Consider the following 23,747-nt stretch of genomic DNA (forward strand, 5'->3'; position numbering starts at 1 on the left):
CCCAGATTCAAATTCTAGTGCTACTACTGGTAAATGGTTATGTTACTTTGTCTGAGCTCTTTAAACTGTTTCCTCTTCCAAAACATGGGGTTAATATTAGTACCTTTCGCATGGATTGTTATAAGGATTAATAGAGTAAATATCTTAAAAAATGCTTAACTATGTCTGGCACATTGTATTAATTGTATATTAATACAAATAAAAATTAGTCAAGTATTTAATAAAGTGAAAAGGTTTCTTTCTTTGCATCCTAATTCTCTTAGGTTATCTTCAAACTTCTGGAAGCTATGCTAAATATAACTGTGTTCAAAACAGTTTGTTTATTCCTACAAACAGGGCTATTGGGATTTTACATGGGACTGAACTAAATCTATAGCTCAATTCAGAGTAAATTATGTTCTTAACAACACTGAGTATTCAATTATGATCATTCTGTCTGTAAATAAAGACATTTTTACTCTTCCTTTCTAATTTGTAGCTCTTTTTCTTGCTTTACAGGACTGCCTAGGACCTTCAGGACAATGATAGGTAGTGAGAGCAGAATTTTTGCTTTGTTCTGAGTTTTTTGAGGAATATGTCCAACATTTTACCATTAAGCATGTTTATCATACATGATCTTTTTCAGGTTGAAGACATTCTATTCATGGATTGAAGAGTTTTTATCATGAAAGGATGTTAACTTTTGTCTAATGCTTTTGTGCATCTATTGATATGATTATTTATTTTTCCCTTTATTTTTTAATATGATGAATTACATGATTGCCATTCAAATGTTCAATCAACCACACATTTCTGGGATAAACTACTTGGTCATGATGTATTATTCTTTTTATATACTGCTTTATATTTTCAAACATTTTGTCGAGGATTTTGTATTCATGAAGAATATTAGTTTGTCTATATTGACAAATGTTTTTAGTGCCTTGAAAAAAATTTATTCTGTAGTTTTTCAGCATATTGTCTACAGATATAAAATAGATTAAATTAGTTAATAGTTTAGTTCAAATCTTCTATGTCCTTACTGATATTAGTCTAGTCATTCAATCAAATATTCAAAAAAGGGTGTCAGAATCTCAGATATGATTGTACATTTCTTCCTTTAGTTCTCATAGTATTTGCTTCATCATTTAAAGCTCTGTAATTAGGTAATACACATTTAGGATTGTGATGTCTTCCAGAAGAATTGACCACTTTACTGTTATGAAACATCCCTTTTTAATCACTGGTAATACTTCTTGTTCTGAAGTCTACATTGATATGAATATAGCCACATTAGCTTCCTTACATTTTGTATTTGCATGGTATATCTATTTTTATCCTTTTACCTTTCAACTTATCTGTGCCTGTATAAGGTGTGTCATACAAAATACCACCAACCGAAGGGCTTAACAAGCAGAAATTAATTTTCTCATAATTCTGAAAGCTAGAAGTCCATGATCACGGAGTCAGCGGGTTTGGTTTCTTCTAAGGCTTCTCTTGTGAAGCTTGCAGAAAACCAACTTCCATCACCCCATGTCCTCATGTGATTGCCCCTTTGTCTGCTTTACCAGCGCACTAATCTCTTCTTACAAGGAAATATTGGGTGAGGGCCACCCTAATAACCGCATTTGAATCAATCATCTATTTAAAGCTTTATCTCTGAATGCATTCATACTGGGGAGTAGGGCCTTAACGTATGAATTTGAGGGGGGCATGGGGCAGCACAGTTCAGCCCATAACAGTGTCTTTATACTTAAATCTCTCTCTTGCAGATAGCATATGGTAAATGTGCTGCCTTTTGATCTTCTCTGGCAATCTCTTTCTTTTAAATGATGTCTCTGTTTCATTTACATTATCAGTATTGAAATGATTGGGTTTAAATCCACATCTCACTTGTTTTTCTAATTGCCCAATTCCTTTTCTTATCGTTCTTCTGTTCTTTTGCTATCTTCCTACCTGACATTTCATGATTCCATTTTAGTTCTTTAGTTGGATTTTTTAAGCTTTTCTTTGTATTAATGTTTAATGTTGCTCTGTGGATTACAACTTGTATCCTTAACTTACCACAACCAACTTAGAGTTAACACTGTACCTCTTCATATAAAATATGAGTCCCTTACAATACTATAATTCCATTAATCCCCATTCTTTGTGCTAGCGGTCATATATTATTCAACTATATGCATTGTGAACTTCATAATATACTGCTTAATTATTAAGCAGTTATATGTCTTTTAAAGAAATTAAAGAGAAAGAAAAGCACTAGTTTTTTATATTTACCTATACATTTACCGGAGAAGGCAATGGCACCCCACTCCGGTACTCTTGCCTGGAAAATCCCATGGATGGAGGAGCCTGGTGGGCTACAGTCCATGGGGTCGCGAAGAGTTGGACACAACTCAGCGACTTCACTTTCACTTTTCACTTTCATGCACTGGAAAGGGAAATGGCAACCCACTCCATTGTTCTTGCCTGGAGAATCCCAGGGACGGGGGAGCCTGGTGGGCCACCGTCTGTGGGGTCGCACAGAGTCAGACACGACTGAAGTGACTTAGCAGCAGCATACATTTACCATTTCTGATGCTCTTCATTTTCTCCTGTAGATGCAACTTTAAATTTGCTGTAATTTCCTTTCAGCTTCAATAAATTCCACTGCTGTTTATCATACTACAGCTTAACCAGTGAAAAGTCCTCTTAGCTTTTATATACCTGAAAATGTTCTATTTCATTCTCATTTTTGAAGGATATTTTCATTGGATTTAAAATTAGGATTTTACAGGTTTTTTTTTTTTCTATTTATAACCTTAATGATACTGCTTCATTTTCTGGCTTTCATCAAAAAATGAGCCTAGAAGGTTGATGACAAGTCAGTTGTCATTAGTATTCATGAAAAGCCAACTGTCTCCTGTATGTAATTTGTCTTCTTAAAAACCTGACTGCTTGTAAGATTTGGGGGGATATATATTGTTTTCAGCAGATTTTCTATGATGTATCTAGGCATTGTTATCTTCAGATTTATTCTGTGGGGAGTTCACCGAGCTTCTTGAATATGTAAATGGGTGTCCCACATCAAATTGGGGGAATTTTTGGTCATTTTTTCCAAATATTTTTTCCTGGTTCATCTTCTTTCCCTTTTTACATATGGGCTCTAAATACATGCATGTTAAACTATTTGATATTGTCCCACACGTCACTAAGAATCTCCTCATTTAAAAAAAAATTTCCCCCCTCATTCTTTGGATAAGATGGTTTCTACTGATCTATCTTCAGGCAATAAACTTTTCTTCTGTGATTTTAATTTGCTGTTAAGTACATCTAATGAGATTTTTATTGTGGATATTGTGCTTTACAGCTTTAGAATTTCCATTGCTTCAAGGTTTTCATTTCTCTGCAGAAATTCCCTATTTCTTCATTCATTATAACAATCCTTTCCCTGAACATGGCTCATATAATTGCTTTCAAGACTTTGTCTGCTAATTCCAATATCTAGGTCATTTTAGGCTATATTAGCTGATTTTTTTCTTGATTATAAGTCATACTGTTCTGCTTCTTTGCATGTCTTATAATGTTTTCATCAAATGCTCAATACTGTGGATAATATAATACTAGGAGTCTGTATTATGAATTCCTTTCAGAAGTGCTTAGTTTTGTTATGACAGCCAATCAAATTACTCAGGGCTCTTTCTGATCTTTTTATGCCTGGATTTGTCTTTTTATAGAGCATGTATGGTATTCCGGGAGTTGGTGATGGACAGGGAGGCCTGGCGTACTGCGATTCACGGGGCCGCAAAGAGTCGGACATGACTGAGCGACTGAACTGAACTGATAGTTCAACATTGTCCTCTGTTCTAGGGTGTGGCCCTTATCCTACAGGGTGTGTTTCTTACTCCTAAAGTGTTGTTTCTGAGGTCTCAACTCAATGCTCACAGAGCTCAGAAAGGCTTTTTCATTGTAGCTGATCTTGGAATCCAGTGTCTCCTAGCTCCCCATCTCTAGTACCTTCATTTTTCTCAGCACCATGGCAGCAGCATACTCCTAGGCCTCCTGAGTCTCACTCAAGCTCCTGGCAAGGACCTATGGAAATTTCTCATAGATTTCTGCCCCCTACACCCCCACTTAGTATCTTCTCTTCTGGTACCCTACCTTACAAATTCCAGCTACTCTGGCAGCCCTGAGCCCTGATGTCTGCTTCCTCAGCTCAACTTACCTCCACTTCTCTGCACTGTGGTTGGCACTGTCCCCAGACAGAGAGGCAGGAGAAAATGTGGAGTGATTATGGGATTCAATTCATGTTTCTCTTCTAAGGAACATGGTCTTTCTCTGCATATTGTCCTGTTACTAAAAGAGTTGTCATTTATTTTGCTCACTTTTAAAGTTGTCTATAGAAAGAGGGCAAGTCTAGTACCAGTTACCCTGCCACAGTTGGAAGTGCAAGTTCAGTCATTTTACTGAGTATTAAAGGAGAGAGTGATCTTAAAAAACAGGAAAACTGTGGAACTTCATATGGCATAAGAACAGCTGCCCTAAGTTGAGATGTAGTTAAAAACATTAGTTCTGGAGCCAGAGAGGCTATCATCTGGATCCTACCATCTACTGGCAGAATAAGTAGAAAGACAAGCCACTTAACCTCTCTGTTCTTCAGTTTCCTTCATCTTTAAAATGAAGTACTTCAATAATGGTATCTACCTAATGAAAATTAAATGGGTTAATGCAGCATTCAGTAAATATTTACTGTTATTATATTTATCACATCCTCATTCCTGGGAACACCACGAGTGAGAATGTCCCTCTCTCACTCTATTCTCTTGTGTCAAATTCCCTCGTACCCTAAAAAGCTGATCCTATACTATCATCTCTCACAAGCAAGCCATAGCAGACTCTTCTGACTCCCCCTGCTCCCACTGAAGTTGATTCTGACCTGCTGCTGCTGCTGTTTAATCACTTCAGTCATGTCCAACTTTGTGTGACCCTATGGAATGTAGCCTGCCAGGCTCCTTTGTCCACGGGATTCTCTAAGCAGGAGTACTAGAGTGGGTTGCCATGCCCTCCTCCAGGGTTTTCCTGACCCAGGGATTGAACCTAGGTCTCCTGCACTGCAGGCAGATTCTTTACCGCTGAGCCACCAGGGAAGCCCATCCGACCTGCTACCGCCACCTTAAATCAGCAGCCAGTGGAAAACTCACTGTGCCAAAAGTTCTCCGAGAAGCAACCTTCAAGGGGTTCACTACTGAATATACAACCTCACCCCTAAAGAACCAATGTGTCTGTTCTGTTCTGCAGCCTCTGACTGTAGATCTTTCTATACTTGTCAGTTCTTACACTCTAACTAAAACCCCCATGAAAGAAGCCTACAGACCCCACTGCTGCTGCTGCTGCTGCTAAATCACTTCAGTCGTGTACAACTCTGTGCGACCCCATAGATGGCAGCCCACCAGGCTCCCCCATCCCTGGGATTCTCCAGGCAAGAACACTGGAGTGGGTTGCCATTTCCTTCTCCAATGCACGAAAGTGAAAAGTGAAAGGGAAGTCACTCAGTTGTATCTGACTCTTCGTGACCCCGTGGACTGCAGCCTACCAGGCTCCTCTGTCCATGGGATTTTCCAGGCAAGAGTACTGGAGTGGGGTGCCATTGCCTTCTCCGACAGACCCCACACCTCTTCATTTTCTTCTGTAGTTGAGTAACCCCCTTACCAACAAAGCTACACAGGGGAAAAGACAAGGTTGCTATGATCACCTACTGTTGGTCTGCCCAGCATCCTCTCCTTGGGAAAGCCTTTTCTCTTTCCATAGTGATCCTGTTTAGTCTACAAGGTTCAGATGCAGCTAACTCTGCTCTCATCCTTAACTGGCCCATGGGAAGGGCATGTGACACATACCTGATCCATCAGAGCCAGACATCTCCTGGGCCAGAATGACTGGCTCAAGGATGGACAAATGACCCAAGCTGGGCCCCTTAGAGACTTCTTGAAATCCCTGCCAGTATTTTCACAGTAAAGATTATTTCTTTCCCTTTGTTAGTTTTGAACAGAATAAGATTCATAGCTTCCAGGGGTAAGTAACAGCACCAGCATTTAGTCTGGAGGCCCGACTCCAGAGTCCGTGCTCTTTAACTGCTATGGTTACACATCTCATAGATCCCAAGACAGAATCCGGAGGGAGCTGGGCAAGTATTATTAGCTAGAGAGTTCACAGGACTATAGGGTACCTGATGCTGCCATTGATATGACTTAGGGGTGTAGGCTTTGCTTCCTCAATTCTAGCTTATAAATGTTGCTGTCCCTTCAAAATTCCTATTTTGAAACCTACTGCCCAATCTAACAGTGTTAAGAAACGAGGCCTTTGGAAGGTGATTAGGTCATGAAGGTGAGACCCTCATGAATGGGATTAATACATTTATAAAAGAGGCCCTTGCCCGTCCACCTTGTGAAGACAGAATGAAAAGATGCCTTCTATAAGCCAGAAAATGAGTCCTCATCAGACACAGTAACTGCCATCACCTTGACCTTGGACTTTATAGCCTCCATAACTATGAGAAATAGATTTCTATTGTTCATAAGCCACCCAGTCTATGGGATTTTGCTAAGCAGTCCAAATCAGTTCAGTTCAGTCGCTCAGTCATGTCTGACTCTTTGCGACCCCATGAATCGCAGCACACCAGGCCTCCCTGTCCATCACCAACTTCCGGAGTTCACTCAGATTCACGTCCATCGAGTCAGTGATGCCATCCAGCCATCTCATCCTCTGTCATCCCCTTCTCCTCCTGCCCCCAATCCCTCCCAGCATCAGAGTCTTTTCCAATGAGTCAACACTTCGCATAAGGTGGCCAAAGTACTGGAGTTTCAGCTTTAGCGTCATTCCTTCCAAAGAAATCCCAGGGCTGATCTCCTTCAGAATGGACTGGTTGGATCTCCTTGGAGTCCAAGAGACTCTCAAGAGTCTTCTCTCTCAGTTCAAAAGCATCAGTTCTTTGGCGCTCAGCTTTCTTCACAGTCCAACTCTCACATCCATACATGACCACAGGAAAAACCATAGCCTTGACTAGACAGACCTTAGTCGGCAAAGTAATGTCCCTGCTTTTGAACATGCTATCTAGGTTGGTCACAACTTTTCTTCCAAGGAGTAAGCGTCTTTTAATTTCATGGCTGCAGTCACCATCTGCAGTGATTTTAGAGCCCCTCAAAATAAAGTCTGACACTGTTTCCACTGTTTCCCCATCTATTTCCCATGAAGTGATGGGACCGGATGCCATGATCTTCATTTTCTGAATGTTGAGCTTTAAGCCAACTTTTTCACTCTCCTCTTTCACTTTCATCAAGAGGCTTTTTAGTTCCTCTTCACTTTCTGCCATTAGGGTGGTGTCATCTGCATATCTGAGGTTATTGATATTTCTCCTGGCAATCTTGATTCCAGCTTGTGCTTCTTCCAGTCCAGCGTTTCTCATGATGTACTCTGCATATAAGTTAAATAAGCAGGGTGACAATATGCAACCTTGACGTACTCCTTTCCCAGTTTGGAACCAGTCTGATGATCCATGTCCAGTTCTAACTGTTGCTTCCTGACCGGCATATAGATTTCTCAAGATACAGGTCAGATGGTCTGGTATTCCCATCTCTCTCAGAATTTTCCACAGTTGATTGTGATCCACACAGTCAAAGGCTTTGGCATAGTCAATAAAGCAGAAATAGATGTTTTTCTGGAACTCTCTTGCTTTTTCGATGATCCACAGATGTTGGCAATTTGATCTCTGGTTCCTCTGCCTTTTCTAAAACCAGCTTGAACATCAGGAAGTTCACGGTTCACGTATTACTGAAGCCTGACTTGGTGAATTTTGAGCATTACTTTACTAGCATGTGAGATGAGTGCAATTGTGCGGTAATTTGAACATCCTTTGGCATTGCCTTTCTTTGGAATTGGGATGAAAACTGACCTTTTCCAGTCTTGTGGCCACTGCTGAGTTTTCCAAATTTGCTGGCATATTGAGTGCAGCACTTTCACAGCATCATCTTTCAGGATTTGAAATAGCTCCACTGGAATTCCATCACCTCCACTAGCTTTGTTCGTAGTGATGCTTTCTAAGGCCCACTTGACTGCACATTCCAGGATGTCTGGCTCTAGATGAGTGATCACACCATCGTGATTATCCGGGTCATGACGATCTTTTTTGTACAGTTCTGTGTATTCTTGCCACCTCTTCTTAACGTCTTCTGCTTCTGTTAGGTCCATACCATTTCTGTCCTTTATCGAGCCCATCTTTGCATGAAATGTTCCTTTGGTATCTCTAATTTTCTTGAAGAGATCTCTAGTCTTCCCCATTCTGTTCTTTTCCTCTATTTCTTTGCACTGATCGCTGAAGAAGGCTTTCTTATCTCTTCTTGCTATTCTTTGGAACTCTGCATTCAGATGCTTTTATCTTTCCTTTTCTCCTTTGCTTTTTGCTTCTCTTCTTTTCACAGCTATTTGTAAGGCCTCCCCAGACAGCCATTTTGCTTTTTTGCATTTCTTTTCCATGGGGATGGTCTTGATCCCTGTCTCCTGTATAATATCACGAACCTCATTCCATAGTTCATCAGGCACTCTATCTATCAGACCTAGCCCTTAAATCTATTTCTCACTTCCACCGTATAATCATAAGGGATTTGATTTAGGTCATACCTGAATGGTCTAGCGGTTTTCCCTGCTGCTGCTGCTGTTGCTAAGTTGCTTCAGTCGTGTCCGACTCTGTGTGACCCCATAGACGGAAGCCCACCAGGCTCCCCCATCCCTGGGATTCTCCAGGCAAGAACACTGGAGTAGGTTGCCATTTCCTTCTCCAATGCATGAAAGTGAAAAGTGAAAGTGAAGTCGCTCAGTCGTGTCTGACTCTTAGCGATCCCCATGGACTGCAGCCTACCAGGCTCCTCCATCCATGGGATTTTCCAGGCAAGAGTACTGGAGTGGGTGTCATTGCCTTCTCCGAGCGGTTTTCCCTACTTTCTTCAATTTAAGTCTGAGTTTGGTAATAAGGAGTTCATGATCTGAGCCACAGTCAGCTCCTAGTCTTGTTTTTGTTGACTGTATAGAGCTTCTCCATCTTTGGCTGCAAAGAATATAATCAATTTGATTTCGGTGTTGACCATCTGGTGATGTCCATGTGTAGAGTCTTCTTTTGTGTTGTTGGAAGAGGGTGTTTGCTATGACCAGTGCATTTTCTTGGCAAAACTCTATTAGTCTTTGCCCTGCTTCATTCCGCATTCCAAGGCCAAATTTGCTGACCTTTTAGAACTAACACCTAAAAAAGATGTCCTTTTCATTATAGGGGACTGGAATGCAAAAGTAGGAAGTCAAGAATCACCTGGAGTAACAGGCAAATTTGGCCTTGGAATGCGGAATGAAGCAGGGCAGTCCAAATAGACTATGACAACTAATCTCCCACATGGTAAGATTAGTGTCTTTATAAGAAAAGACAAAAGAGGGACCTCCTCCCACATCATCTGCTGCTTCTCTCTTCTCCATGAGAGGACATGAGAAGGACATGTGCAAACCAGGAAGAGAGGTAGCATGGACTCCATGTCATCCGTCAGGACCCCACACAGCTGTTCATTGGTGTGGGGAAGTGAAGTATAACTGCGGTAGCCTCAGAATCACCTGGGAAGCTTTCTCAAAAGACACAGGGTTGGGATATACCCAGACCTACTGTATCAGAAACTTGTGAGGTGGTGTGACAGATTTTTATTGCTCAGCAAATACCAACTGCCTTATGTGATGCTGTGGATTGAATTGTGTCTCCCCAAATTCATATGTTGAAACTTCAATCACCAATATGATGGTACTTGGAAATGAGGCCACTGGAGGTAATTAGGTCATGAGACAGTAGCCCTCATGATGAGATTAGTGCCTTTGTAAGAAAAGACACAAGAGAGACCTCCTCCCACACTGTCTGCTGCCTCTCTCTTCTCCATGAGAAGACACAAGAAGATGGCCATGTGCAAACCAGGAAGAGTCCTCACCAGGAACTGAACGGGCAGCACCTTGATCCCCAGCATCCAAAACTGTGAGAACAACCTTCTGTTGTATGGTATTTTGTTATAGCAGCTGAAACTAACTAAGACCTGTGGAGAGCATATTACCTTCTGCTCAGAGTATTAGTTTTGGTCACGTGACTTGCTTTGACCAATGGAATGTGGATAAAAACGACACAGTGCAGTTCTGAGTGTAGGCTTTAAGAGGCACTACATGTTTTCATCAGCTTTTTTGAGCTTTTTCCCTTTACCATGACAACAACATGCCTTGGATAGAGGCTAATCCATCAGTCTCGGTCCCAGAATGGGATGGCATCTGAGCAGACTTAGACTCTATCCGTGGTTTGGGGCAGAGCAATAACATCAGACTTAGTCAGGAGCCAAGGTCATATAAAACCAGAAGAGCTTGGCAGAGCCAAGAATAAAGATAGCTGACCAACGAGCTAAAATCATTGATATTTTGGGCATGTTTGTTAGAGCAGCAAAAGCTAATATAGGTGATAAAGGAGGGAGAGTTCCTCTCTGTGACAAAGCTCCCTCATGTCCCTCACTTAGTAAAAGAACACTTGGAAGAATAGGAGGCAGAGGTTGGGGCCAGTCCAGGTCTGTCTGAATTTGGGGCAGTTTATTAACCTTTTTGAGTGTTAGGTTCTTAATCTCTAAAATGGTCTCTCTGAGTTGGTGTGACAATTAAATAATTCAGGTCAAGTCCTTAGATGTGCTGGAGGCACACAAGACATTTCTGTTCCCTCCCTGAGCTTCATGCCTCGGGCAGTGATAAATACGTGAGGACAGAATGAATGAATGAGTCCTCCAAGTGTGAGTCCTCATTCACTGGAGCCCTCGGAAGCCTGCCTGTCCTCCTGTACCTTTCCTCTTCTTCGCTGCTGGTTCCTTCTTCAGCTGCTAACTTATCTTGATATTCCTCTCCTTTGGGCAGAGTCTGAGAAGGTTCATTCGGTCTCAAGCATGGATCCTAAGGGAAAAACAGTTGTAAGATGAGACTAAAGTAAAGTTCCTGCAGCCAACCTGTGGTTTACCAAACCAGAGAGCAGAGGAGAAAGAGCCTCTAGCAATCCTCGCAGCTCTCAGGCCTGTGATGATTCAGTGCTGAGCCCACTGCCTGATTCAGGAGCAGTGTCAGCCCTGATCCCTGTATCCTGCTTTTCAGTCTAGCAAGCATGTCACGCAGCTGATGAAACTAAAGCACACAGAGAGAAACTAAAGCACGTAGCTTGTCCAGGATTTCTATCAGAGAGGAATGGAAATGAAATGCAACCCTGGGGCTGTTGTGGGGATCAGAGAACAGTGCCAGCAACAGCCACTGGTCTATAAGGGTGAGCAACTGGTATTATTATTATACTCATATTATAGGTGGCAGTCTGCTACATCCTATAATGCAGGATCAGAAAACATGGAACTTGATCAGAAGCCTTGAGAAGTGTGGTATGGTGGGAGGACAATATGGAAATCATGAGTTAATAATGAGGCTTCAGAATTTTCTATCAATAGAATTTGTTCACGTTATCATTTCCTCTTTCAGCAGAGATAGAAAAATGAAGACTTTCTTATTTTGATTCCTCTACTTGCCACTGTCCACGGAAAACAGTGTAAGACAGGCTAGGATAGATCTCTTTGTTGAGAAATCTCATTAAATAATAATAAATTGCTACCTGGGCTTTCTGCTAATTATGTGTCTCTGCCAGTCTTGTGTTTTTCTGGCCCTGAGCTTCGTCAGCTGTAAAACAAAGTGGTTGGTTACATCTCTGGTTTTCAAACCATGCTCCAGGGACTGAGAGATGCCCTTGGTGATAAGAGAGGCAAAGCTGAGACTGGAAGATGGGGCCTTGGGCTCCCCTCCCTCCCTGACATAGAATGAAACTGCTCTGGTTACCTTCTATGTACTCTAATGTCTATGAAAGGTCACCAACGTCAAGGCCAGTGAGGACCTCCATGTTGCCAAATCCCAATGGTCATTCCATGGGCTTCAGTTAATTGAACTTTTCTGCAAAACTGGAATATCTGTTCCTTCCCTCCTCTGCACAGCCCCCTTTCCTGGGTTTCCTCCTCTCTCTCAGCTACTCCTTCTCTGTCTCCTCTGCTAAAGCCTCCTCCTTTCCTGCCCTAAACGTCAGTCCTTGGACTTCTCTTTTCTGTCTTACTCCCTAGTATCTCATCTAGTTCCATGGATACTAATGACAAACAGTTTATCTCCATTTCCAAGTTTCCCACCAAACTCTGGACTTGTATATCCAACTGCCCTCCAGACATCATTCAGATGCTTAATACGCTTCTCAAACTGTAACATGTCCAGAACTGAACTCTTAGTCTTACCTCCTCTAAACAACAAGCATGTACTTTCCTCAGGGCATTTGTACTGGTTGTTCTTGCTGCCTGAAATGCTCTATCCTATGATATTTACACATCTAGCTTCCTCACTTCACTCACCACAACCAAGAGACCTTCACTTATTTAAAACTTGGGCTCTGGCAGCAAATTGCCTATGTTTAAATCCCACTTCTTCTTATTTATGATGTAACAATCCTAACGGTAACAGTAATCACAATAAATAAGAATTGACTCAGTTTAACATGAATATCTCTACCCTAGTAAAAGGAATCTTTGTGACCCCATGTTCTATACAGTTGATGGAATTCTCCAGGCCAGATACTGGAGTGGGGAGCCTTTCCCTTCTCCAGGGGATCTTCCCAACACAGGAATTGAACCCAGGTCTCCCACATTGCAGGCAGATTCTTTACCAGCTAAGCCATAAGGGAAGCCCAAGAATTCTGGAGTGGGTAGCCTATCCCTTCTCCAGGGGATCTTCCCAACCCAGGAACTGAACCCAGGTCTCCTGCATGCAGGCTGATTCTTTACCAACTGAGCTATCAAGGAAGCCTAGTAAAATGAATCATCACTACAAAGCTCTAATAATGAACTTGTGAACTGAGGGACGTGGCAACACAGCCTGAAAACATAAGGCAAAATGTTCAGAAATGTAGGTAGGAACAGGCAAATTTATAATGGGAGATTTTAATACGCACTTCTCAGAGACTCATATATCAGGTACACAAAATAAGCTAGGAAATGGAAGATTTGAACAAGATTAATAAGCTGAAACTAGTAGCTAAAAAAGAACAGTACTCACTGTTAATGTTCATATAATGCTTAGTGTGCACCTTCAACTCTATGAGGTGAGAATCATACCATTTTAAAGGTGATGAACCTTGCCCAAGGTCATACAGTGAACACCAGAACTAGAGTTTAAATATATAAGCTTTAACCATGGGGGTCACAAAGAGTCAGACACGACTTAGTGACTGAACAACAGCAACAAACCTTTAACAACCAAACAATATGTAATATACTTTTTGGCTATCACATAGGAAATATTTTTTAAAAACTGACTCCACAGCAGGCTACAGAGCAAATTTCAGCATGTTGACATTTTATAGACCACATTATCTAATGACAATGCAAAAAATTTAGAAACCAGTAAGAAAGTAGGTTTAAAAAGTGAGATAAACTTCAAAACTCTGGGATACAGCTAAAGACATACGCTGAGAGGGAAATTTATAGCCTTAAGTGTATTTATTATAGAACATTTAAGAAGTTAGAAAAAGGATAACATAATCAACCCAAAGTAAGTAGAAGGAAAGAAGTATGAAAGACAAAAATTAATGGCATAGAAAAAGACAGATCTGACCAGCACATCTGAAAGCCGGCTTTTTGAAAAGACATTCAAACTACTGCTAAGACTGATCAAGGGAAAAGGGAGAAGGAACTTAAAGCAACATGATTAATGGACAAAGATCTCCTGACAGTTGTGAAGATGAAAAAGAGTTTCAAATGCACTCTGAGCCACTGTGAAGACTGTGAAAGAATGTGAAGGATGTAATTTCTGGGCTACCTTATCGACCACTGATTTATTTAAAGGCATCCTGGGCAGGAGTCCAGAAACAGGAGAGGATAGAAAATGCTTAAAAAGGCTGACGATGCACTCAGATGACTACACCAGCTCCCCACAGCGTAGCACCCATCCATTTCCATGCAATAACTCATGGATGCCTGCAACTCAGGGAGGTGGGCAGGAAAGACAACCCTGTCCTTGTGCTGCAGAGGGGATCCATGGTCGGAAAAGTCCAGACTTCCATGTGACTGCACTGGCACTCTGTTGTGTTAGCATGATCACCAGCTGCCAGTATCAGGGCCTAACTGGGTGAGTTCAAACTATGATATGAATGTATTACTGAAAAGTATCTGCAAATCAGACACTTAAAATCAACCTGATAGATGAAGACTGCTTCCCAAATCAACGGGGAGATAAACTCAGCAATCTTTTCTGTTTCTGTTCACTTGTTTCCAGCTCCCTAGAAACCGAAGACAAGGATATCCTTCCCCCCAAAAGGAGATGAGTCCTCCCCTCCCTGCAAGTAATTAAAGGACCCCAGTGTTCCTTTAAATCATCCTCTGGCCAAGGTTAATTTTTGAAGGTGTTCCTAATCCAGCTTGAAACAGTACCCTCAGCTCTATTCATTCAGTTGTCATGTCATGGATCAGTTAATATACAACGAGTTGCAAATATCTGCCACATGTGGGTATGTTAGGTGCTGGAAGGACAGAGATCAATAAGAGATATAATTCTTGATTTCAACAAACTAATGGTTCAGCAGAGGGGACCAACAGACCATATAAATGGCAAGCATTCACCTCCTTCACCACCCCCGCTTCTGTACTTGGTGTTTTGGGTCAAAGTACATCATTCCAAAGGAACTAGGGTACCATCTGAATATTTCTCAAATGAACCTGACCGTGGAAATGAACAGTAGGCTGAAAGAGCACTTTCAAGCTCACCAATACTCATTTCTCTGAATTTCAAATAGGGCAGACTCTCCAGCATCCCTTTTCTGGTTGTCCTCTTGGGATCCCAGTGAGTGCCTCCCAGGACCAACACTGAGCCACTCTGGGTGTATCTTGAGTTAACCGCCCCTAATTCACACTCTTGCATTCCCCATCAGGCACTTCTCAGGTTCTGTCCAGGACTCTCTCCATCAAAAGTATGCACAGAAAATAAATAGCTCTGCTTCTCCCCTAACCATCCACTGCAAAAGCCTCCTCCCAACTCCTCCCAAGCAAATGGCTGGTTATTTTAAACCCACAGTCACATTAGGTCTTCATCTTTCATCTAGGCAGTGAACCTCATCTGGGTTGTTTCTATTTTAAAGAAACACCCACGCCCAGGAAATCTTCAGGAAGGAAATATTGAAAGTCTTTCTCAAGTTCATTTGACAATTTTTCAAAGGCAGCATTATGTACATCTTAAAAATAGAACACCTAATGCAATGGGGTTTTGCTGAAATGATTACAGGGGACTGTAATAGATACTACAAAGTCACCTTACATTATAGACTCTTTTAACAGTTTTGCAAAGTGACTTCATGTGCTTTCTTCCATTTATTACAAGTCTCTGGGGTGGAAGACAGGAATCATGTCTGCCACTTTACTAATGAAAAGCAGTACAGAACTGTAATTTGGACATGGTGTTCCTCTTTGGGCCTCAGTTTCCCTATCTGTAAAGCGAGGATAATAACACTTGCCTCATAGGGTTATTGTGTGGGACTGTGTACAGTACTATGTTCTTGGCACTTGATCTGTTTGCCACTAGCAACAGCGAGGAAACCGATGCCAGAGAGGTAATTATATAATATTTACTTCCTGCATTTGAAATGGAGCTCTCTGAAGACCACCCTTACTCATCCAGCCCTGGGCCTCTCTTAATGACAGCACTCAGAAACACTTGTTGAGGTGAAATGACTTGAATAATAATGACCACAAATGACTTTCCTTTTTCTTCTGGAGAAGGTGCAGGCAAGGATCTATGAAAACTTCACCCCTTCTCTGTCCCTGGCTCACTCAGACACCGGAAATTTCCACAAAAAAAGTTTCTGTGAAAATTACCAAGAGTCACATGACTTTCTGGAAACTAATGAAGAACACTGTGAACCTAAGAGAATCAAGGAGGCCAGACATGAGAGGCCAGGATAAAAGGCTCAGTGGAGTCTCAGCTGTCTACCGTGAGGACAGAGCCACACCCAGGGTTGGCAGCCCTCCCTCTGTGTATTCTGGGAATGGAGTGAAAAGTCTGCTCTCAATCGGCCTTGTTATTTATATCTCTCTTGACTCACTGAAATGCTCTGGCAGAACAGCTAAGAACAACCTTTGTTGTGTCCCGTGTGGGTGCAGGGTTCACTGCACTGCTCACCCTCCATCCACACAAGCCTGGACTTTGTACCTCTAGGGCCTTGGCAAAGCTTTGACTCGCTTGGTTGGCATAGATTTTGCTGGACAAAAATATCTGAACTAAATTATACATTTTCTCTGATATAGCTTGACCGAGTTCAGAAAGTTGTGTAACCCGTTGTGTCGGTAAGGTTGTACGGAAACAGACACTTGCACCTACTGCCGTGGGGGTACACGGACAACCGTGATGGAGTGCAGTGCAGCAACTCTATCAGAGTTCAGGCTTCTCAGACCACTGGACCTAGCAAATCCTACAATGGCAAGAGTTAGCACCTACTGAGCATTTGCATGTACTGTTTCTGTCATTGTTTCACAGATGACTGTGGAATGAATGAATAACATACATGTTGAGTTGAATCAAGCAGAACTGATACTCATGAAGGTTCTTCCTTCTTTACTTCTGTCTAGAACTGAGCTCTTGGAGGGATTGTTGTCTAGACCCAGACGGGTCAGATGAGAGTTTCTATCCTGGTGAATATGTGGTTAAGGTTAAATATGAGTTATCCCAGTAGGGCTGTTGTTTGCAAAACAGAACTAGAATCAACAGGGAGAACTTATAGTTTCTGAAGACATGCAGGTACAGGGAAATGGGTCGATTACCCGGATGAGGACAAAGCAGTGAGATTCAGACTCACCTACATAGTGTTTTCCCACCTGGAGTCTGAAGTGGACTGAAAATTTGAGGCAGCAATAAAATATATGAAATTTAGGCAATGGATTTTTTATGGTGCCAGATGTAAAGATTAAGAGGCAAGTTGAAATAGGAACCAAGAGGGTCCTTCAGGTCTGGGTACTCAAACATGAACTTCACAGGAAGTATTTATGTTTCTGACATTATGCAAGGAATGTTAACTGAGTGCCTATATTTCAGGTTAAATTGTGCCCCTAAGAAGAGACATTGAAGTCCTAACTCCAGCACCTAGAGAAGTGACTTTACTTGCAACCTAGGCTTTTGCAGATGTAATTAGTTAAAATAAGGTCATACTGGATTAGGGTGAGCCCTAAATCCAATGACTAGTGTCCCTATAAGAAGGCCATATGAGGACCCAGAGACACACCGTGAAGGAGGCCGTGTGATGATAGAGGCAGAGACTGGAGTGATGTGGTGACAAGCAAGGAATGCCAAGGAGTGCCACCAGCCACCAGAAGCTGGAGAGAGGCACGGAACAGACTCTACCCAGAGCCACCTGAAGGAGCCAACCCTGCTCACACTGTGATTTTGGACTTTCAGTCTTCAAAACTGTGAGACAATACATTTTTGTGGTTTAAGCCCCAAGGGTGTGGTATTTCATTATGGCAACCCTAGGGAAAGAACATAGCCCAGCATGACAGAGCCAAACAGAGACTGACAGACAAACAGAGCCTGACAGAGACAAACAGAAACTAGATTCTATCCTGAAGCACCGCCCCTTATAAAAGGGCAGCATCACGTGGGCAGGCTACCTTGAGAGTAACAGATATTACAGACATGGACGTGGATGTGGAGGGATGCAAGGGGCCTTGTGATTACTGTTAGGATTCATGCTCCAGGCAGAACCAAAGACCCCACTCTAGTCCAGTGCCCCTTTGTCTGCCAGTCAGGCTGCTCCCAGAGAGGGAAGGAAGATTTATCTGACAAGCCTTGTTCTTTTTCAAACCATGCAGATAATTACTCAGAACTCTATTTTCTTCATGGTTGTTGCAAATTGATTTTGTAATGATTTTTTTTTCCCCAGGCATTTTGGCAGCTCTGAGAGGGGAAATAAAAGGGCCCATTAATGCCAGCATGTGTCACTGGGGACACCAAAGTGCTGAAAAGGAGAAGAAAAATATCCTTAATTAAAGCAGAAAAAGCTCGAGGTTACCTGGGTCTCTAAAATGTTGCAGTGCTGGCAGTCCAATTCCTGGGGCCTTTCATTGCCTCTTGGGGGACATGCCTTATTCTGTTGGATAAATTCTTCCAGCCTTAAAACCTAAAATAGAAGAATAGAAATATTCAGTGATGAAGCAAAGTCCTACCATCTGGCTGTGGTCATTAATCTGGGAGCCTGTTCCTTTGAGTCAATCACTTCTGAGGACAGTGTCTTACTAGACAAATCCCAGACGTGCTTCTTGAGGGGCCATTTCTAGTTAGCTAGTTTCTCCAGAAGTCAATGAACCTGGCATGTTTACAATATCCAACACTTCCATTTAAATTACTCATGTCCATATAACAATACCAAAGCTGTAGCATGGTTTCCACTGGTTTTCATACCATTCCTGGAAGGCCACCCTATTTCTTTTTTACAAAATTAGTTGGTAAAGAAAAGGAACAATGTTTAAGAATTATACAGATAATATGAGAGAAGGGTGGCTACAGGATGCTATTACATTGTAAGGCCTTAATTATGATGTTATTATTAACTAACTAAATGTAGAGTGTGAATTAAACAGATTGGTTTCCCAGCTCTATACTTTGAGAAGAACAAGGCTAATATCCATAAAGGAAACTCAGATGTTGCTGAAACTAATGCTCCTCAGGGACCATGCTAGGCATAATGTGGGGAGGAGAAGAAACAGCCTGAGAGCAGGATGGTAAGGTAAAATATCATCCTTGCCTTCAGGGAGCTATCATCTCATGGAGCAGACAGATGTATACTTACAATCACAACAGCATTCAGTAGACATATGTAAAATATAAAAAGAGCATCATTAATGATGTGCTTGCTCTGTGTCAGGCACAGACCTAAGCATTTTACAGTATTAACTCTTAATTCTCCTAACAATCACTATGAGGTAGGTACTACTGCAGAGAACTTACAGCGAAAAACTGCCCAGGAGTTCTGGCACAGTGTTAATAGCACTGAAGGATGAATAGAGTCCAGTGGCAAGTTCTTCTCCCCAGTAATACTGTCCACAGTGCTTTTAAACTTAGAACTTGGTCCCTGGGTGGTTTGGACAGATGGGCCCAAGAAGCAAACCCGATAGTTCAGCTCACATCCATTTCATATCCCACCCTTCTGGCTGGCCCCCAGCACGGAGGCCTGATGGCTAAATCCTTGGTTTCCCAGGCTAGCCACGTGGCACAGACATTACCAGCAGGAGTAGGAGTCAGCTAGGGGCTTCGGTACACCCTTTTGTTTTCCTAATGAAGTAGGCAGGCCTGGTCACCCCTGCCCCTACTTATTTCCTGTTTTAAATGTGGACATGACAACTGGTCAGTGACAGTCATTCTCACAACCAAGGGGAATTTGAGCCAACTTCTCCTACATGCAATGTCAGGGACCTATGATACATTTAGGGACCATGAAAATGTTTTCATTCAAAACTGGAAGGAAAAAATGCAGCCTTGCTGTATTCACCTTTATGGCAATGCAGTTACAAATTTAAATTCTTTTTGATGAAGAAAAGAGTCCACAGAGGCAGAAGTATCTAATGCCCAGAAAACTGCCAGGAGGTGGGGAGATGGCGGGACCAAGAGGTTTGCAGGTTTTCCAGACCTGATATTATTTAGCCACAGAATCAATGCCAGAAGCCTCCTGCCTCCTTCTTTTATGTATGACATTAAGTGTCTCTTTGTTAAGCCTCTATAAATCAGGCTCTCTGTTACTTACAGCTGAATTTATGCCCCTGAGATCATCTTCCTGTCAGGCTAAAGTCTTTTTCTTCCTTGCAAGGATGCTAAATGTAAGAAAGTCAGGGCAACTTCCTGAGATTCCTGGCACCTTAGTTAATCAAAAACTCCTGGAGTCCAGAACCATTACTCCCAAGCACAGTGTTTATTCAGGACTTACTTCAAGCAGTGAATTCTGGAGCTTCACATTTAGGGCTGCTTTCTCTTCCTCCAGCTGCTTTATTTCATTTTCTGATTTCTTCTTCACTTCTTCCAATTGTGCTTCTACTTCCTAAATGATAAACAGAAGAGTTAACCACACAAGCCATAAAAATATGAACAGGACACACCCTGCCTTATTCCCAAGGGGGTTCAAAGAAGCTCATAAGAGTCATAAACTCCATAAAAAAATATAAATTAGAAATATATGAGAAAGTTAAAAAAAAAAACAGGTGCTAAATTGACACTACAAAGACTAATATATATTGGGGGAGGGCAGGGTAAATCCCTGGCTTTAAGTTTTGTAGTGTCAAGTAAGAAAAGAGAATGCTCATTCTTGACACAATTCTCACAGTTCCATGAATCAAAAAGCCAAATCATCCTCAGATGCAAGGAAATATCAAAAGCAGAATGAAATTTCCTCTTTGGTCTTCTCAACAGCAAACTTACGTTAGTCAAAACAATGGGATTCACAAAGTACTTTTTCCACAGTCCCTCCCCAGAGCCTCACAGTCTTTGTGCAAAGCAGATCCAGATAAAAGAACATTCTGGAGCTCATGTGAGTGGCACAGCTGCATTTTAGCTCTGTGACCTTGAGCAAATTTCCTAACCTCTCTGTGACTCAATGCATTACTTATTAATACAAGCTTAGCATAGTTCTAGGTACATATTAATAGTAAGAGATAAATGAATTAAAAGTAGGGCAATTCTTACAGATTCCTACCCTTTTTGATCTAGCTTAATATCTGGTGAAATTTTGCAAGTGTCTAGAGCAGTGGATGAAATATTCTTTTCCTCTTAGCTGAACTTTCAGTTCAGTTGCTCAGTCATGTCTGACTCTTTGTGACCCCATAGACTGCAGCATGCCAGGATTCCCTGTCCATCAACAACTACCGGAGCCTGCTCAAACTCGTGTCTATTTAGTCTGTGATGCCATCCAACCATCTCATCCTCTGTCATCCCCTCTCCTCCTGCCTTCAATCTTTTCCAGCGTCAGGATCTCTTCTAATGAGTCGGCTCTTGCATCAGGTGGCCAAAGTTTTGGAGTTTCAGCTTTAACATCAGTCCTTCCAATGAATATTCAGGACTGATTTCATTTAGGATTAACTGGCTTGCTCTCCTTGTAATCCAAGGGACTCTCAAGAGTCTTATCCACCACCACAGTTCAAAAGCATCAATTCTTTGGTGCTCAGCTTTCTTTATAGACCAACTCTCACATCCATACATGATTACTGGAAAAACCATACCTTTGATTAGATGGACCTTTGTCAGCAAAGTAATGTCTCTGCTTTTTAATATACTGTCTAGGTTGGTCATAGCTTTTCTTCCAAGGAGCAAGTGTCTTTTAATTTCATGGCTACAGTCACCACCTGCAGTGATTTTGGAGCCCAAGGAAATAAAGTCTGTCACTGTTTCCATTGTTTCCCCATCTATTTGCCATGAAGTGATGGGACCAGATGCCATGATCTTAGTTTTTTGAATGTTGAGTTTTAAGTCAGCCTTTTCACTCTCCTCTTTCACTTTCATCAAGAGGCTCTTTATTTCCCCTTTGCTTTCTGCCATAGAGTGGAGTCATTTGCATAGCTGAGGCTATTGATATTTCTCCCAGCAATCTTGATTTCAAGCTTGAGCTTCATTCAGCCTGGCATTCACATGATGTACTCTGATATAAGTTAAATAAGCAGGGTGACAACATACAGCCTTGACACACTGCTTTCCCAATTTGGAGCCAGTCCATCGTTCCATGTCCAGTTCTAACTGTTGCTTCTTGACCTGCATACGGGTTTCTTAGGAGGCAGGTAAGGTGGTCTGGTATTCCCATGTCTTGAAGAACTTTCCACAGTTTGTTGTGATCCACACAGTCAAAGGCTTTGGCATAGTCAATAAGGCAGAAGCAGAACTTTTTCTGGAACTCTCCTGCTTTTTCTATGATCCAGTGGATATTGGCAATTTGATCTCTGGTTCCTCTGTCTTTTCTAAATCTAGCTTGGACATCTGGAAGTTCTTGATTCACATACTATTAAAGCCTAACTTGAACAACTTTGAGCATTACATTGCTAGTGTGTAAGATGAGTGCAACTGTGCAGTAGTTTGAACATTCTTTGGCATTGCCTTTCTTTGGGATTGGAATGAAAACTGACTTTTTCCCATCCTGTGGCCACTGCTGAGTTTTCCAAATTTTCTGGCATATTGAGTGTAGCACCTTAACAGCATCATCTTTTAGGATTTGAAATAGCTCAACTGGAATTTCATCACCTCTACTAGCTTTGTTCACTTCCTAAGATGCTTCCTAAGGCCCACTTGATTTCACATTCCAGGATGTCTGGCTCTAGGTGAGTGATACACAGAAAAACTATACAAAAAGATCTTAATGACCCAGATAAGCACGATGGTGTGATCACTCACCTAGAGCCAGACAGCTGAACTTTAGGTAGACATTAAGTCATTGATTCATTCACCAAATATTTATTGAGACCGTACCATGTGTTTGGCACTATTCCTGAAGCTGGGGATAAAATGACACTATGCCTAGTCACCGGGAGCTCACAACTGTGTGGAAAAGACAGGCAGCAAAGTCAACAGCTATAATGTAGTAGATGTCATGATGGATAGTGACAATTGATTATAGACATTAACACTCTAATTGTGAGTAGACGGACATATTAGCAACTGACATCTACTGAGTGTGCACCATTTTCTGAGCGCTTTTCACAGATCATCTTGTTGATCCTTATGAAATCCATATGAGCTAGGTAGTATTGTTAAAGTTCATTATACAAATAAAGGAATGACCCTTGAAAAAGTTAAAGCGATTTGCCCAGGGTCATGCAGCCAGTATATGGAAGAGTCAAGATCTGAACTCAAGAAAGGATGATTGCTTGGCTGTGCTTCTTCCCTGCCTGTGTGGGCTCAGTTATATGTGAACATTTTTCAGTGGTAAATACTACAAGCACTATATAGTCTGTGGTCAGAGGATGTGGAGGAACTGGAGACATGATTAACTTGCTATAAATTATACTTGGATTAACTTTCAAATTGTTCAAGGATCAACTACAGAATGAATGGACATTATGGCTGATTGAGCATGAATAATGAGACAGAAGTCGTGGATTTCTAAATTTCTGACTCCTGGATTTCTAACCTGAGCATCTAAAAAGATGCTGCTACTGATCATCTACATGACATATTTACACTTCCTATGGGACCAATCACAGGCCAGTCTAGTAGCCCTGGGGTGGCACTTAGCAGTCCTTGGGGTCAGTCATATAAGAGAGAACAAAAGGGATGTGATTAGATTGTAAGAGTTGAATGATGTGGACACTTAGCTCATGTAGAGGGTCTTCAGTAAACCCATCATCTCCTTTTGCAGGAAAGTTCATTTTCTAAAGACAATAGATAAATTATCTTTTTGTTTGAAACAAGTTGAGATAACTTAAACAACCATCAGAAATAAGGCCATCCTCTCAGCAAAAATTCTGATTTTTGACTTCATTATTTAGCTCTCATTCACAGAGTCTTTTATTGAACAAAAGTTTTGTTTAATGTGTTTATTGGTGCAGACATTTGCTAACTCTGCCAAAGCATGTTCGCAGTAACAGCACAGTGAAAGCCCCTGAGAGAAATATTCTTAGCATAAAGCAGTGGCTATTTCTAATTTTATACAGTTTAATTTTCTGGGA

At 41.6% G+C, this 23,747-nt stretch overlaps 1 protein-coding gene across 2 annotated transcripts in view; it reads right to left on the reverse strand.

Moving 5' to 3' along the window:
• Positions 1-23,747, reverse strand: part of FAM184B (family with sequence similarity 184 member B) — a 120,809-nt gene that overhangs the window by 24,503 nt on the left and 72,559 nt on the right. For both annotated transcript variants that reach the window (XM_018049321.1, XM_018049320.1), the window contains exons 6-8: positions 20,030-20,140; positions 18,122-18,229; positions 10,847-10,953 (exon numbers count right to left, since the gene is read on the reverse strand). In XM_018049321.1, coding sequence (XP_017904810.1) covers positions 10,847-10,953; positions 18,122-18,229; positions 20,030-20,140 — 326 coding nt within the window. The remainder of the gene's footprint in view (positions 1-10,846; positions 10,954-18,121; positions 18,230-20,029; positions 20,141-23,747) is intronic.

The sequence above is a fragment of the Capra hircus genome, chromosome 6 (assembly GCF_001704415.2).
Source record: "Capra hircus breed San Clemente chromosome 6, ASM170441v1, whole genome shotgun sequence".
NCBI lineage: Eukaryota > Metazoa > Chordata > Mammalia > Artiodactyla > Bovidae > Capra > Capra hircus.